The sequence below is a fragment of the Crassostrea angulata genome, chromosome 10, assembly GCF_025612915.1.
Source record: "Crassostrea angulata isolate pt1a10 chromosome 10, ASM2561291v2, whole genome shotgun sequence".
NCBI classification, from domain to species: Eukaryota; Metazoa; Mollusca; class Bivalvia; order Ostreida; family Ostreidae; genus Magallana; species Magallana angulata.
This window is the reverse complement of record NC_069120.1, coordinates 9,485,250-9,501,978: the sequence shown is the minus strand read 5'-3', so window position 1 is coordinate 9,501,978 and position 16,729 is coordinate 9,485,250. Positions and strand designations below refer to the sequence as shown.

The following is a 16,729-nucleotide window of genomic DNA, read 5'->3' as shown; positions in this document are numbered from 1 at the left end:
ACTTCATTCTAATTAAATTAAATTGTTATTTATTATTATTACAATAAAAGCCAAAACAGTTTGTTTGTGTTTTCTCTGAATGCTCCATTGAAAATATTTCAATGGGAGACTAATTGAATTGCTTCAGTTATCAAGGAAAAGCAAAAAAAAATTCATGATTTGAACGAGAAAGTCTACGTACAATGAGCATAGACATGTTCGATTCACTATAAAAGGGAGCAGTCGCTCAGAACATTTCATTTCTAGGCGACAGCTCAGTTAAAAGGATCTAATTACGACTGTACATTCAAAAACTGCAAGAGGCATAATGAATGACGGCCAATATAACTATCATTTACTCTAAATTGAATTTGATAAAACCATCTTCTGGTATATTTAAGAATCTCCTGCTTTGTGGACTTTAACTATTGAGAAGAGTGCAGTGCAAGTTTCAACAAGACTTGTAGAATTTATAAAGTGTTTGAATATATAGAAGTGCAAATCTTTTATATGTAATGAAATCTAACTTCAACAATGGAGAAATAACACTGGAGAAATTATGCATCTTTGTAGATTTCATAAAGTTCTTTACAACAAATTACAAAACATTTTGGTTACTGTAAAGGAACCTCAAATATAAAAAAGAAGTGTTTTGATCGCATATGATTAGCTTGAATAGCTGATGAATATACTGTACCAATCTCTGGAAAAAAAGAGTCTGAAATCACTGTAAAGGGGAATAATTCTCAACAAACCGTGTGTGTATAGGTTTTTGCTTGTGAAATACATGTACATGTATAATGATTATGCACTTCAAAGTATATAGGCTACCTAATATTCATTTCTACCTAGAGAAAATGTGAATAATTTGTATATTGGCCCTAGTTTTTTTCTCAACATGTTCACTTGAATATTGATAACAAAAAATGAAAATTGACAAATCAACATTTAAATTTTACAGAAGAACTTGAGCGCCAGCTGAGGCAACTGAGGGAGGACCAGTTAAGGAAAATGTACGAACTACAGAATGAGATCAATCTTCTGAAGAATAGACCCCCAGTTGAGGCCACCCCTCGTCAAGTTCTCCCCCCACCCCCAGTAAGTCTCAGCTACTGTTAAAGCACAATCAATCAATGAAGTAATAAGCTGTATTAATATATTGGTTCATGTAAAATGAGATATAATTTTATGAAATTGATGTAAATAAGATATTTCAATGTATAAGTAATGTTCTTAAAATTGTTACCTTGACACCCCCTGTGCAAAAAAAAATCCCTGAAATCCCTTTACACCCCAATCATGCATCTTGGTTCTTTTATAATTTTAGTGATTTATTTAATTTATGCACATGTATTTGTTTCTAACAATTGAGTGCTTGAGGTTAATAACGTTTGTACCTTTTAATAACTAACCATGGTTTTTGAAATTGCACATAATAAATTATTACAGTGCGAGTTGGTAGAACAGTTTTTATTGCAGAAAGTTGTAAATTGGATGCATTTGCCACAATTCTAACAAGTCTGAATTAATCAATGCTTGCTTAATTAACAACTGTAAACGTAAATAAATTAACTCGCTCAAAATTTAATGCTTTTCATTCTCTTCTATTTTTAGTGGAATCATAATGTTTAAGTGTGCTTGAATTAGCTAAAATTAGCAGGGTAAAAGGTGTAAAAAGTGATAATCATTTAGATTATGTATGCTTACAGTATATATAGTGTATATCATACAAAATTTGCACCACATCACAAATGCTCTTTGACTGAAAAAAAAAAATTCATGTACTTAAAAAGATAACTGAATTTTTTGCTATCAGCAAGCTTCAAACTTTTTGTACTGATGCAAGTTTGAAAATTAAATTAGAATAACCTTGTAACAATTTAATTAGCAATCTTTTCACATTCTTGACCTTGGTCCATGTGGTGCAAATTCACATTGGTTGACGGTGAATATAATTGAACCAAGATAAGTAATGTGTTGTTGTACCCCCCACCATTGACAGACAAAAGCTGATACTCCCTGGCTCTTACAGAGACCCTACGTAGAAGTGGAGCCAATGGCACCCTATGATCAGTAGTAAGTATGGCTTCTTTGTAGTGGGTTATTTGTATTTGTATTACATTGCTTACAGGTTAGCAGAACATTCTCTTTAGCTTTGTCAAATATGAAATTGAATACCATATACAGATGTCAGTTTTCTAAATTCTTGATCAATCAATGATTGTATATAAATTAATTTTTTCTAAGCTCACCAATACTGTTGCTCAGGTGAGCTATTCTGATCAAAATTTGCCTGCCATTTGTTGTCGGCAGCTTAAGTATCATCATTTTTGTGCAATATCGAATTGGCTTTTCACTTTTTTAACTTAATTCTCTCTGGAACCACTGAGCAAATTTCAACTTTAAGAGAACATTTGGCAATTATTTGTAAAATTACAGATAGAAATAAATTAGAATGAATAATTTTAGTCATATTGTAATTTATGGGGGTCAGAGAGCCAACAACAAGATCGGGGTTGATAACATTGAAACATAGAAAATTCTTCTGAAGAAAATGAGGGTTATAATTAATATGCATTTGATATAAAAGCTAGTTAGTTTACAGGATATCAATGTATATTTACCATAATTCCTTAAGTTATCGTAAATGGGGGGAAGTGTCAATTATACTTAGAAATCAAATTGTATTTAAAGAAAAAAAATCTAATGAAAATAACGGGCTACAATTTGTAAAAAAAAAATAAGGATAAAGTGATTGCTTTTTATGTTTAAAATCTTAGTTTAACCCCTAGGGCCAGAGAAAGGCCCTATTGTGGGAAGAGAATTTGAGCTTTTTGTATTTAAGATCATATTAGAGATGCAACTGGTTAGCAACTGAACAATGGTCAGTGCTGGACATTGTTGGTAAGGTGAGCAATGTGGCCCATGGACCTCATGATTTTTAAAAAATGACCAAGTCTTATGTTTTTGTGTGAGGATTTTGCAAAATTTATCATAAACCAACTAAATTTTGGTTTACAAATAAATTATATATAAGAACAGTTACATTCTAGTCATCATTACCATACTACTGATGGGTAGGTCAAAAGGTTAAAGGTCAAGGTGTATATTTCACAATGTGACTCATGCCCTGGCTTTTTTTGTCAGTGTGGTATGGAGCTCTCGTGATGGGGTCCCCCTATACCCCTCCCTAATCATTCAAACCCCTCGGGTCCTAAAATCCACGTTTTCTACTGCGTGAGGTGCAGTCAGTACACACTGGGTGAGGAACGTTCCATGTGTGACAGGCAATAATTATACATATATCAGTATATTTTTGGCTTATCAGGCATGCTTCTCCATGATAAAAAAAATACATATTTTAGGCAGATTTTTTAAAATATTTGTAAATTTAGTTGGTCATTGTTTTTGATTGGTTACACAAATTCACCTTTACTTCATCAATTAGTAAAGAAGCTCTAGCACAAAAAGTAAAGAAAACAACAAAAGAACATTAATTAATTTTTTGGTATCATACATGCATAAACAAAAGGTTTTTAACAAAAATATTTGATAGAATTGTGTATTTACATGCATGTATTTACCTTTAACACTTTCAAAATTACTTGTAAAGGTGTACCAGTACTTACTGAACAATGCTTTCTTTCCTCATGGTCTCAAATTAAAATATTTTTTAAAAGGTATGATAATTTTTTAATGATCATAAAAATTAAACCACAATTTCCATATTCTATTTAAGAAATCAACTGTTAGAGCTTCTTTTTACTGGTATCTTGCAAGAATCCTATTGAACTGTAGCATTTGTAAATATTTTAAAATTATTTTTGTGATAAGGTCATTATATAATTCTTAAGTCTTTAATAAATGCTGTTGCATGAGCCTTTCTATAAAGATGTAGACTGAAATCCTTTGATAATGTAATTTCATTCAGTGTCTCTTTATCGATATAATTTAAAGTAGAAAAAAGATTTCTTTCACATATGTGCAAAATCTTTTGGGAAGATTTTTTAATTGTTTCTTTCATCATATAACATATATTAAATAATATTATGATAAATATTAATATAATATATTGATAAATTATTAAATAAGAATCAGTTTTGAGAATCAGTAGAGATCAATATTGCATTTGTTGAGATGCCTCCTCACTATAGGACTTACTGATTAATTTCCAGTCCTAACCGCTATGTCCCCACCAATCACCACACCTGGGTCTCCACCCAGCATTACTACAACGGGGACGTAAGCACCCGCTTACCTCCGCCCACGGCACGCCCCGAGTCCGAGGGAACAAATGTTGACGACGTAGATTGATTCTTGCAAGATGTACGGGTTGGTCCTCCTTCATTAGCCACTGCACCAGCATTTTACATAGATGGCTGTACATCACTTTGTGCTTAGATAACTAATTCCATGGCGGTTATTGTAGCAATCATTACTGTGCACTTTTTGTCCAGTTTTTAGTGCAGTAACTGAGAAAAATCTTTGCGTATTTTTGGATAGATCTTTAACCATTAATCTTCTAGCTTTCTAGACACTCTTAATTACCAGTCAATATAACGTGTTCAAATCCTATGAATTAACCGTTTACTGGGAAACATTTATTTAATGTGATTTTTCCAAATATTTTTACCATAGTTGGTAATTTTGCTGCAGAGTGAGATAAGCAAAGTCATACCTATAATAATCTGTTGACCATCCAGCCTCCTGAAGTTAACCCATAGATCCATTTCATTAAATAAAACTTGGCTAAAACCATATATACGGTATCTCAAACTGCTAGTGAGACATCTGCAACAGAAATACGACTCTTACTCTATTGGGGTGCCAGCAATTGTTCTAAGCACTAATGATGACCAAAAACAAATATGCCACATAAAATTTGTTTAACAGTTTTATGTGTATTAATGTCAGATTACCAGTAATTTCTTTCATGATATAAACTTGACCTGAGTTATGTCCGATTCCTTACAGCCCCAACAGGTTTAATAAGGAGCGCTTGCCCACCGCTTTCCGTTCTTGGGTAGCGACGCAAAGTCACAAAAGTCACGATAAGTATCGCACCAATCCTTTTGATGATGATTCAGGGGCAGAGACATAGAGGGAGACATTTTATAGGTAACCGTGGTAGTTGATGAATGAACACCCATTGAATGCCTCATTCAAAATTGCATAATTTGAATGACTGCACTAAATCAAGCATATAGACAAATGGCTTAATATGAATATTTAGCTGTGCAATATATATTTTTTGAATCATATAGAAGTTACTGTAGTGAATAACAGCTGTAGTGCTTTCAGTGTTCACTTTTGCAAAAGTTTGTTCACCATCCATAGTTTATTTTTTCATATCTTTATTAGATGTTAGAGCACAATACATTATTTCTACTAACATTAAATTCACAAAAGTATATAAAGATTAAATTAGCGTTATTAAAATTAATCATATTTTAAGTCAATTTTGAACAGTTTAAAAATTAATTATAATGTTTAGATTGATTTTGATTAGATAAAAAACAAATAAAATTGTAAACTACATGGTAGAATTGAAATTAAAACTTCTATGAACACTTTTGTCTTGAATGTTTGAAGTAGCCTTACGAGTGCCACAGTTAAAGCAAATTCCTTATATAATTGTTTCATTATCACTCATTTCAAAAATTCTCTTACTTTGCTCTTTTTCTCTCTATTTCTCTATTTAATCAATGTCTGCTCCTGGAACATCTAAATTCTCTGTAAAGGAACGTACGAGTGAGGCCACTTCTTTGATGAAGTACGTGATATCAGTTTATAAACTAGTTCTTTCCTCTTAGGACTTACTTGGTCCATGTGCCTGCATCACAACCCCGTTATATTCCTCCTACTGTGTACTGATGGTCACCACTGGTCGTCCTGTCACTTTTATAGTCCAAGTCCAAACAGCCTGTGGGATGAGGCATTGTGAATCTGTGATATCATACGAAATCAAACTTTACTTTTTATATATACTGTGAAAACGTAGATTTTAGCTGCATATACCTTTTAAGCTTGTAAACAAGAGATGAAAGATATTGTCAGAATGTATTTTTTTCTCATTTATCATTGTTTTGTCAGAATGTTGTATGTACAGTATTCAAATAAATATTATAGCAATGAATTCACCTACTGGTTTTTAGATAACGGTTATATTAATCATAAATTCTTAACACTTTGGTGACATCTAGTATTGTATATTTCAATGGTGATATGCATTTATCTTCTTATACCAGACAATGGAAAATATCACAACTGTTGTTTTAATTTTAATTCCTAAGATAACCTTGACCATTGACCTTGACCTTTGACCATATAATCATGATGTCAATAACCTGTATGTAAGGTGATTAGATAAGTAAAACAAAAGTAAACGGGTCAAATGCCTGTAAGGAACATCCCCAGACAGAGACTTTCAAACTACCGGTACCTTAGAAGCAGAAATATTCGTTGAGGATTTAATTTTGTTATTTTCGTTGGCAGTATAAATAAACGAAATGAAATCAATGACGAATTTTTAACCCAAGTAATAATGAATACAAAGAGATTACGATATGACTAAAATTAAATGTCAACCTTTTGTTTACAAAAAGCAAAATTTTGATCCAATGAAAATATGTGCTTTTACAGTATGTTCCTAAATTTACTTTCAGTGCTGGTTTTGTCATTTTCTATGACCTTGTCCTAAACCTGGACCCCAGGGTAACAGCCTGTAGATTAATTGTGGGCCTTCATGGAGTGTCCGCTCAAATGGGTGAGCCCACTCTGATGCCCACTGTGTACACAGAGCCCGTAACCCGAGGAGGTGCCTACATGTCAAACAACTCCAACGCAATCATAGGGGCCAGGCAACCTGTTCCGAAGTATGAACTTGGTTAACTCTAACACAATATTCTCGCATGTGATTATGCACATTCATTGATCTTCAATTTTATAAATATTTTCAGTGTGGAAAAAAAACAATGCCCAAAACACTCAACAAAAACAACTCAATTACATTCATAATGTATAAAATCTAGAAAGGACTATGTCACATCTCATTTTTGACTGAGTACCAAATGTAAAATATCATGACATAGGTATAAATATCTAATAAGGGACACTTAATTTGTTTTCGATGGCTTAATTTTCTGTTTCTGTGGTATAGATTTGTTTTAAATGGCTAATTTCTACTGTTTTTGTTCAGATGTCCAGCAGACTCTGACCTGGGTATTGTGGTAGAATTGCAAACGTCTGGGGGACCTGCATCAGACTACGATAAACACAGTCTCATTACACGAGCCTGGACCAAACTTCCTTTGTTTGATGGCAAAGGACAACTTATTGCCGGAAAGTTCCGCATTCCATTTAGAAATGTTCCAATCAAACCGTATCTCCATCCTAGTCAGCTCCAAAACCTTGAAAAGGTCAGTCAAATATTCAGGTATTTCTGATATATAATGTACAACAAGAGAAAACTATTTCTTCTCAGATTTTGTAAGAATAAAACAAAATATGTGTATATGTATCAACATTTCGGAGACATACCAGGTTAATGTTGCGTGTAGTTTACATGTGTCCAAAACATAAAAGCAAGATTTTAAAATTCGCGAGATGCGCTTCTGGCAATTTTACGCAGATATCAATTCCTCATGTTTAGATAGGAATCCACAGTAGAAGACATCCTTGTTTAATGATGCTTACTTTTTGAAATTCTTTCCCACAGTTCCAGGATGCTGAGCTGTACTACCGAGTGGTAAACATGCGGGACATGGAAGTCCAGTCTCTAGTGAACATCTCGGCAGCAAATTACAACCAGTATCGGGCTCCTGTTGTAAGTGTTCACCCCCCCCTCTCTAGCTTCTTTGTTTTGAGTAGAGATTTTTTGTTATACCTTAGCTTTAACCATTTTTTCAGGAAGCTTTGTTCATATACTGCCAATGAATAACCAACAGGCACATATTAACGTATTCAATAGCTTAGCACCAGACATTTGATTCTCCTGGCAGGAGTTGAATGATGTGACAAGTTGTTGTTTTCAGATTCCCCCACCGTCTCAGGCCAAACCTCCCTCGCCTCGCGTCCCTCCCACTGCATCCACAGGGCTAGGAAGGTAATGCCGCCTCTCTCCCTCTTGCTCTTATTCAGTGACAAGTAGGATTTTTTATTTTGCATATATTTCAATATTTTGTTAATTGTTTTAATAGGTTTCTAGCTTTGGAGGGGCATCCTTCACTATGTAGACTTAGATTGCAATAATGGAAATTGGTCTAATTCATGTAACCTCATCTTAACAGTCATTGTTAAATATAATATGTATGCTCGTGTATCTTTGTTAAGGAAAGCATTATTTTGAAATTATCTAACATAGATTTATGATTCGTCACCATAAATGGAGGTATAAATATTGTTTATCTGCATGAGTCTCTGTAGTACTCAAAAAGTCTTCTCAAAGAGAATATTTATGATCTATCATCTGAGACCTGCTCTGGAATGTGTCTTGCATCATCTTCCTTCAAATCCATGTGTTTGACACACCCCATTTGATCAATATTATCAAAATCAAATATTGTCTCCTTTTCCTCATTTTTTTAAACTGCTTGAATTACCAGTATATTGTTTTAAAGATCTATTTGTCTCACAATTAATACTAACACTTGAATAGATGAGCACATTATATATTACATAGCATATGAATTTGATATTTTGGAATTTTATTTTTTTTTGTGTGATACTTTTCTCTGTTGTAGCTACCTTTGACTCTCTTTGTCTATCTTCTGTAGTCTGACCTAATTTTCCAGCTTTCATAGTCACGATCCTGTTTCTCTGCACAAACCTCCACCTCCTACTTCACCCCCGCAAGACTGGTTATCTCCCCCTGAATCCCCGAGATCCAGGTAAAATGCTGACAGTGCCGTCAGTAAATGCATGTACAGAATGTGTAAAAAAAATTCAGTGTTAAAAAAGGGAAAAGGTTTACGATTAATTTAATAGAAGAAATGATTTTGGTTAAGATTTGATACATGTATACGTTTAAAACAAAAAGAAAGAGAGAGATTTAGATTTTTCAGATTTTATCATAGTTGGATAAAAATCATGCAATCATGACATGTTGGTATGTCAAAATCTTCTGTTTCTTTATCTGTTTGTTATGCATGCATCTTAAGTTCTGTCTTTGAAGTTTGAGTGGTTTCAATTATTTCAGTTCTCAAAAGAACCGCTCTGCTCAGTGGTACAACCCTACCCCTAATTCTCCTCCCCAGAGACACCCCTCACCCCCGGCCCCACTGAGGTCCAGGTATACCTGCACAGACTTGCATGAATATAGTCAGATTATCAGAATGCTTATGATCAAAGTAGTCATGGTTTCAAAATACCAATAGAATGACAAATTCATAAATAAAGATTGTTTTTCAGTTGTCGAAAAGTTCAGTTTGATATCAATCCAACTGAATCTGAAACAAATATTACCACTGAACAGTATCCGAGGTAAAACAAGATATAAAACTAATATTTAAGTTGTGAAGATTTTTGAATTATTGAAAGAAAAAGGTACATAATACCAGTAAAACCTAGAAAAAAATTAATTCTTTTTAGCTTCAGAAACAGAAATCTACCCAAAAAGCAAGTACGATATTGTTCCCCAATATCTGAAGCGTCACAAAGCGAGTACAACTCATGGTCCACTGAGCAAGGGTAAAGGCAACCAATGATTAGTGCCTCTAATAAGACCCAACATAAGCTTTGTATGAAACAAAAGCATGTGATTCAGACAGCAGTAGATGCAAGGTATACATGTAATACAAGGCATGCATGTATCATACATTTTACAGTATTTAAGCATGTTTTCAGAGGCCCGATCTCGAGACAGGCATGTATCATGCATTTTACAGTATATGGGCATGTTTTCAGAGGCCCTGATCTCGACCATTACGATCACACCTATCGTACACCAGTCCCTACTCCTCCTGCTGCTGTACCTGTTGCACCTGCACCTATTGCACCTCGCACTGCACGCCGGGTTCTCCCCATCCCTCCATCTGAGGAGGGTGAGGAGGAACACCCCAGGTATAGCTGTACAGTGGGCTTCTCAGTGCTTCTGTAGTAACAGCTAATTCCGCCATGTACGGATGTTTACAGATGGATTTTTGATAACCACCTAATGAAAAAGAGTTTACAATATTTATGCATAGTATATTTTTATCAAAGTTTGTTTTTGATTAACACAATATCTCTTGTTTTGTTTAATTAATAAATGAAAACACTACTGAAATGTTCAGTAGCTCTTGTGAATTGGCAAGTAATCTTTAGCTATGCCTCTTTAATGTTAGTATACACAAAATAGCTGCTAACAGTTAATACAGTTGTATGTAGCAAGGTTTGACCAGCTTTCAGTGGACAATGTACAGTTCTGTATAGCCGTGTATAGTCTTATTAAAGGAATCGGATAATCCATGTGATATGATCATAACAGAATTCAATTGTTTTAAGTTTAAATTTTGATGACATTTCTTGATTTATGACAGACAATACCTCCTACCTATATCGATGTATACATGTGATGTCATTCAATAAATCACCAACAGCCAGTACTTATACCAATGTAACTTTTTCATTAGCCGCCAGGAACAGCGATTACCCAGTATCCAAACTGGCCGGGTCCAGCCACAGGATACAACAATAGGATTCCAGGTTGACCGCGTCAAGCATGCGGAGGGAGGGGAGGGGAAAGTCCGCCTTACGGCTTACTACGCCTCCACTGGAAAGGTAGCTCATTGTTACGTAATTAGGGAAGGGGAGGGGAAAGGTAATTCATTTTAACATAACAAGAATAGAAAGGGGAAAGGAAGGGTAACTGATTGTAACATAGGGTAGAAAGAGAGAAGGTAACTCATTGTGATGTATGATGGGATATACAATGTATATGACTGAAGGCAAAGAGAAATTATTTGTATTCTTAGTTTGTTTTGTAGTAAAACATCACACATTCTGGAAAATATTTTACTGCAACAAATATTTATCATTATAGGATAAAAATAAGAAATCATAATTGCTTTGGAATTTTATAATACCATATATTACAAAATTTTCCTTAGTAAAAATAGTCATGTTTACAGTACTGTACTTGCATAAGAGTTCTGAAGAGTAATTACTGAATATGACTGACACTGTAAAACTTGTACTTTCAGCTTGTACAGTCATCCATTAGTCCTGTTACCTGCAGTACAACTGCAGTCAAATCAAACTTTAAGCAAAACTACCACGTGTTTGGACAACAGGAAGCCACATTTAATGATGTAGACTTGCAAGGTGATATGGTTCTTATTGCACGCTTTTACCTGCGGAAAAGGCAGAGTGAACCGTCCGGCTTTGAAGCGGACCAAGGAAATGAAGCCACATTGTATGACGAGGAAACTCTGATTGCATGGACTGCCATTCCCTTAGTGCTGTGTACAGAAAGTAAGCAGGAGGACCTCATTGTTGTATTTTGACATTATTGACTTGTTTTCTTAAAAAAACTGCTGTATGTTGAAACTGAAATCATCTTTTAGTCTTTGAGAGTTAAATCTGGAGGATTTAGGGATTATAACTCTCACTCTCAGAGGTACATCCTTATACAAACCAATGCTCTAGCTGATATAGCTGACACTAAAAATTATGTCCACATAACTCTGAACACTTTAGACGATCAATTAACTTTGCCATTACCAAATCTAAACAGAACTATGAACACTGATACGTGTGCTTGATTAATGACATCCACTGCTCTGATTTCAGAAAGAGGAATCAGAGTTACTAACATGCTTGTCTGTTGCAGATCTGAGTGTTAGAGGGAGGAGAAATTTCAACCCAAAGACAATGCAGATAAACACAGGCACCCACACGCTGAGGCTGTACACGCCCCCAGTCCCTGACCCAGGCCAGGTCCCTCTGGAGGAAATCCAAGGAAACCACGACTGGAGAAGGTACGGGAAGGCCACCCTCAGAATACACATCTTCCAGGGGAATCCCCGCCCGGGCTCCCTTACCCCCAGTGACATGTCAGAGGACGGGGAGGACGTCCTCCCGGAGTATTCCTGGCTCCCGTTTGAACGAAGCAAGCCCTGTAGGGACCCCTTCCTGTCCGGGGATGGGTTTGATGTCTATGTGGACGGTTGCAGATATCTTCCAGATTCTGTCACTTTTAGCAAGGTTAGTGGTGTTGTACCCTTTCTTTGATTAGTGTCATTGTTAAGAATAAAGTTACTGGAAAGCAATCTCACAATCGCATTGACTATAAAAAGTAATCTATGATACACTTTTATGAATTTTTATTGAATAACATTTGACACTATTTCAGAAGTAACTTGGATGAAAACATGATTGTAATTGATATCTCATGTTAACAGTGTATAAGAAACCATTTCTCTTGGTATATTTTATCAAAAGTCAAAGATAACTAACATAGTCTTAGAAAAGAAATTTAACAAATTGTTTTGTACCCAATAAGGTGGCAGGGCGAGTGCTGGACAGGAAGTATGAGGTACATGGGAAGGATATAAATGCCACCGTTAACCTGGACAGTGACATATATAACCCAGTCTATGAGACCAAAACAGAGTTCAGAGAAAACAACATTCCACCCTCCTCGACCATCATGTTCAAGGTAAACATGCTTTTCAATTACTGTTATAAAAGGTTTTTGTTTTTACGGAATGAATTCAATATTTATTTGTTTTATACGATATAAAATGGTTTGGGACAGTTTACACTTTATAAACCGTGAAGCGGTTTATAAAAAGGCGTAAAATGTTCCAAACCATTTTATATCGTATAAAACTAATAAATATTGAATTCATTGCTTATAATTTAATTTTTTTACTCTTCATTGTAGATAAAAACTGTCATTTGACCTTTAAAATGACATAAAAATTGTACAAAATTTAAACGTAACGTCAGGCGTATTGATACGTTTTTGACGTTAGTCTTACTATGACGTAGGCAACATTCTTTATACGATATAAAATTTTTTTTTAGCCAATCAGAAAGCGCGTAACAACCAGAATTAAATTATTTTTTCTTAAATAAAAAAAATGTTTAAAATTCATGTAGTAGTATATCTAGGGATCTGAATTATGATGGCAATGTTGAATAAGGACTGTTCTGATTGTAGGTGTACACTGTGGACAACTTCTACAAACAGCTGACTGTGATTGGGTATGCCACCCTGAATGTGTTTGTGGAATCTGGTACAGAGAGACAACCTAACATAGATAAACCAGGGCTTCAGGTAACTCCATAACCATGCTGATTCACCAAAATTTACATTGTACAAAACAGAAAATATTCTTGCAAGAGAGCATTGATTCACCATTAAATTACAATGTACAAATAAAAAAGTTTTTTTTCTTTTAAGAGTGTAGCTTTAAAGATATATATACTCCAGAGAAATATTATACATGTATACTGTACAAAAAGAACTCTTAATCTAAAATAACATTTTTGTAACAATATATTTGTATGGCCTGTATTCAGTAAGTTTCTTTTTGTTACAGGTGTCCCTCAATGAAGGAGCCCACCAGCTGAGGTTGTACAGCCAGGGACCCAATGGGGTTGACCCTCTCACTGAGTCTGTGATCAGGGATTCAGGGGTCAGATACGTGCCCTGTGCTTCCCTCCTAGTGAGGTTGACTAGAGTAGCCAAGGGGCCATCAGGAAAAGCTCTTGAGGTCAGTATAAACAGTAAGCAATGAGTTAATCTTTTATTTGTACATGATATGTAATAACTTTTATAAATTACAGTCCTTTTGGACAAAAGATAAAACCAATAGTGTCAAGATCAATATTTATTTGGATTTTTTTTTGTCTTCTCAGCAAAGTAAAGTTCCTCAAGCTGATTGGTTAAGACTCGGCTTGTACCAGCCCAGACCTAGATACACAGACAGGATTTATTTCTCCACAAAATGTATGCCGTCTAAAGGAGAGAGTAAGTTGTTCCACTCCATGATGAGGAGACCGGCCATTAAAGTTCGAGATGCAGTGGCCAAGATCGCCCAGGCCAAGGAGAGCTTTTACCGTAGTGACAAGAACCTGGAGGAATACATCAGGGTCAGGAACTGATGCTTTTGCGATACAGTTTTTACTGCAATTTATTTTTAAAAAATGATGTGGGATGCTCATTCGAAGCAGTTCAATGAAAGCAAAATAACTGCATGTCATAGATAAAATTTATAACACTTCTTTATTATAGAACAAACTTACCAAGGGGGACAACAAACCTCTGGATATTGATTTGACTTTTATATGTCAGTACAATCCTAAACAGGGAATAAAGGTTGGTACTCAGTGGCCTAGTTCTCATAAATATCAGGTTCTGATATTTCCATTTGACATTGTTGAAATCACATGTACACATTTGACTTTTATATGTCAGTACAATCCTAAACAGGGAATAAAGGTTGGTACTCAGTGGCCTAGTTCTCATAAATATCAGGTTCTGATATTTCCATTTGACATTGTTGAAATCACATGTACACCTCTGTATTTGTGTTGACAGGTTGCTGTTGATGGTGCTACAAATTTACCGTGGACAAACTTTACTCATGCTCACATTTGTCTCAATCCACCAGCAGCTTTCTACATGGTAGTACAATATCATAGTTATCTCAACTTTTCTGGGTTGATATAGATATTACAATACTATTTATATTTATTCTCAAAATTTGTTCCAATTTCCAGGGTGCTCCACATGCTACTTATGACAAGTTGGTGTTTACAGAGTTTCTGGATCTAAAATCCACCAACACATCTCCACAGTGGAGAGATGGATTTAAGGTACAGACCAGCATGATAAGTGATAAACTCGTGTATTTGGATTAAAATGACTAAAGTGTACTACGTAGTGTATTGGGTTCTTCTTACAGCACTTCCCGTCCAGATCTTATCATCGCTTCCTGACTGTCATCATCCACCTACAGGAAGTCCAGGTCTCAGTGGCCAAAGAGAACTATAAATATGGCTTACTGGAACAGGTAGGTCAAAGAGAACTATAAATATGGCTTACTGGAACAGGTAGGTCAAAGAGAACTATAAATATGGCTTACTGGAACAGGTAGATCAAAGAGAACTATAAATATGGCTTACTGGAACAGGTAGGTCAAAGAGAACTATAAATATGGCTTACTGGAACAGATGGGTTAAAGAGACCTATAAATATGGCTTACTGGAACAGATGGGTTAAAGAGACCTATAAATATGGCTTACTGGGGCAGGTGGGCCAAAGAGAGCTATAAATATGGCTTGAGAACTATAAATATGGCTTACTGGAACAGGAAGGTCAAAGAGGACTATAATTATGGCTTACTGGAGTAGGCAGGTCAAAGAGAACTATAAATATGGCTTGAGAACTATAAATATGGCTTACTGGAGCAGGTGGGCCAAAGAGAGCTATGATTATGGCTTACTGGAACAGGTAGGTCAAATAGAACAATGAATATGGATTACTGAAACAGGTAGCCTAGGCAATTGCATTCTTAACAGTCAGCAATGATAAGGGCCTTTATAGTATTTATAATATCATATATGCAAAATATTCAACAGTGTATTAGCACTATTGTATTTAATCTTCCTTAGATAAATGTGTTCAGATCATTAAAATGATGAATTTTATTTGTCTTCTTCATGTAATTGCTTTATGCACAGTATAAAGAAATTATAATCCAAAAAGACAGTACATGTTAGTTGTATTAATTTACACCTTGACCTTGATTCCAGGCATGGACTGCTCTCCAGGTGTTCACCGACCACTACTGCTACACCTCCACGTTCCAGCTCCCACTGTACGATGGATCCCCCTCCCCTCAGATGCTCAAACAATTGGCCAGAGAACCCTGTAAAGACTGGATGGAGAGAAACATCCGCAGTGGAACAGTAGGGGTTTTACTGAATTCAAAATCAGTAAAATGTGCTTGGGTGTATGATAGAATACAAACCAGATTGTCTCTTTATTGTCTCTTAAGCAGACCAAAAGCTATCGTTATTGTTCTCTTTTTGTGTAGATTCATTTATTGGAGGGAGGATCTGTGTATGTCCGTCTAGCAGATGGTAGAAGAGATGATGAATTGGCAGGAGATGCTCCCGGTGACAAGCTGGTAAGTTCTCTCCTGGTGTATGACCACTTTAAAATATTTGTGTAAATCATTAAAATCTTAAGAGTTAATACCTTTGTATCATATTTAAGGTAATTTACTGTCTGAATTTTTTTGGTTTTTAATTGTTTATCTCGTTCTTAGCTTGAGGTAAACACTGACTACATTCCCCCGGAGTGGGAGGATAAGTACGCCAGGGAGCGACCAGGAAAACCTTTGGAGTCCATGGTTCCCACTGGAAAAACAGCTGAACAATTTGTTGATGGACTGGCCATCAAATTCAAGAATGTAAGAAAGCTCCACTAAAGGGAATATATATACCTTTCTTATAGAGAAAATTGCCCTTGTAAAGGAATAATTTTTCTTTAGTCCAAGCACAATTCAAACATGAACAAACACATGCACTTTACAAGTAATATCTACATGGGCACTTTTAAAGTAACATTTCTGGTTTGTCACTTTGAATAGTCCCTTGTATATTTTTGGTAGTTGGTTTGGAATTAAATTACTAAAACATTTCTTTATGACATAATTTTGAAGTCCAGAGACACTCTTCAGTTCTAGCAAATCAAAATTATAACCAGCAAATGCTTTTAAAAATACAAAAAAAAACAACATTGATTTTGATTGAT

General features: G+C 35.2%; 1 protein-coding gene across 10 annotated transcripts in view; it reads left to right on the top strand.

Moving 5' to 3' along the window:
* The window catches only part of LOC128166423 (uncharacterized), a 31,341-nt gene that overhangs the window by 13,535 nt on the left and 1,077 nt on the right, over positions 1 to 16,729 (top strand). For 7 of the 10 annotated variants that reach the window (XM_052831579.1, XM_052831582.1, XM_052831578.1 and 4 more), the window contains 22 exons: positions 941 to 1,077; positions 1,982 to 2,055; positions 6,645 to 6,854; positions 7,178 to 7,397; positions 7,697 to 7,804; positions 8,013 to 8,083; positions 8,772 to 8,867; positions 9,883 to 10,038; positions 10,590 to 10,737; positions 11,160 to 11,430; positions 11,789 to 12,162; positions 12,461 to 12,616; positions 13,124 to 13,240; positions 13,506 to 13,679; positions 13,825 to 14,058; positions 14,201 to 14,284; positions 14,507 to 14,593; positions 14,689 to 14,784; positions 14,874 to 14,981; positions 15,724 to 15,879; positions 16,008 to 16,100; positions 16,242 to 16,385. In XM_052831579.1, coding sequence (XP_052687539.1) covers positions 941 to 1,077; positions 1,982 to 2,055; positions 6,645 to 6,854; positions 7,178 to 7,397; positions 7,697 to 7,804; positions 8,013 to 8,083; positions 8,772 to 8,867; positions 9,883 to 10,038; positions 10,590 to 10,737; positions 11,160 to 11,430; positions 11,789 to 12,162; positions 12,461 to 12,616; positions 13,124 to 13,240; positions 13,506 to 13,679; positions 13,825 to 14,058; positions 14,201 to 14,284; positions 14,507 to 14,593; positions 14,689 to 14,784; positions 14,874 to 14,981; positions 15,724 to 15,879; positions 16,008 to 16,100; positions 16,242 to 16,385 — 3,314 coding nt within the window. Of the gene's footprint in view, positions 1 to 940; positions 1,078 to 1,981; positions 2,056 to 6,644; positions 6,855 to 7,177; positions 7,398 to 7,696; positions 7,805 to 8,012; positions 8,084 to 8,341; positions 8,369 to 8,771; positions 8,868 to 9,882; positions 10,039 to 10,589; positions 10,738 to 11,159; positions 11,431 to 11,788; positions 12,163 to 12,460; positions 12,617 to 13,123; positions 13,241 to 13,505; positions 13,680 to 13,824; positions 14,059 to 14,200; positions 14,285 to 14,506; positions 14,594 to 14,688; positions 14,785 to 14,873; positions 14,982 to 15,723; positions 15,880 to 16,007; positions 16,101 to 16,241; positions 16,386 to 16,729 lie in introns of all 10 variants that reach the window. The other 3 variants (XM_052831583.1, XM_052831584.1, XM_052831585.1) reach the window with 3 other exon arrangements.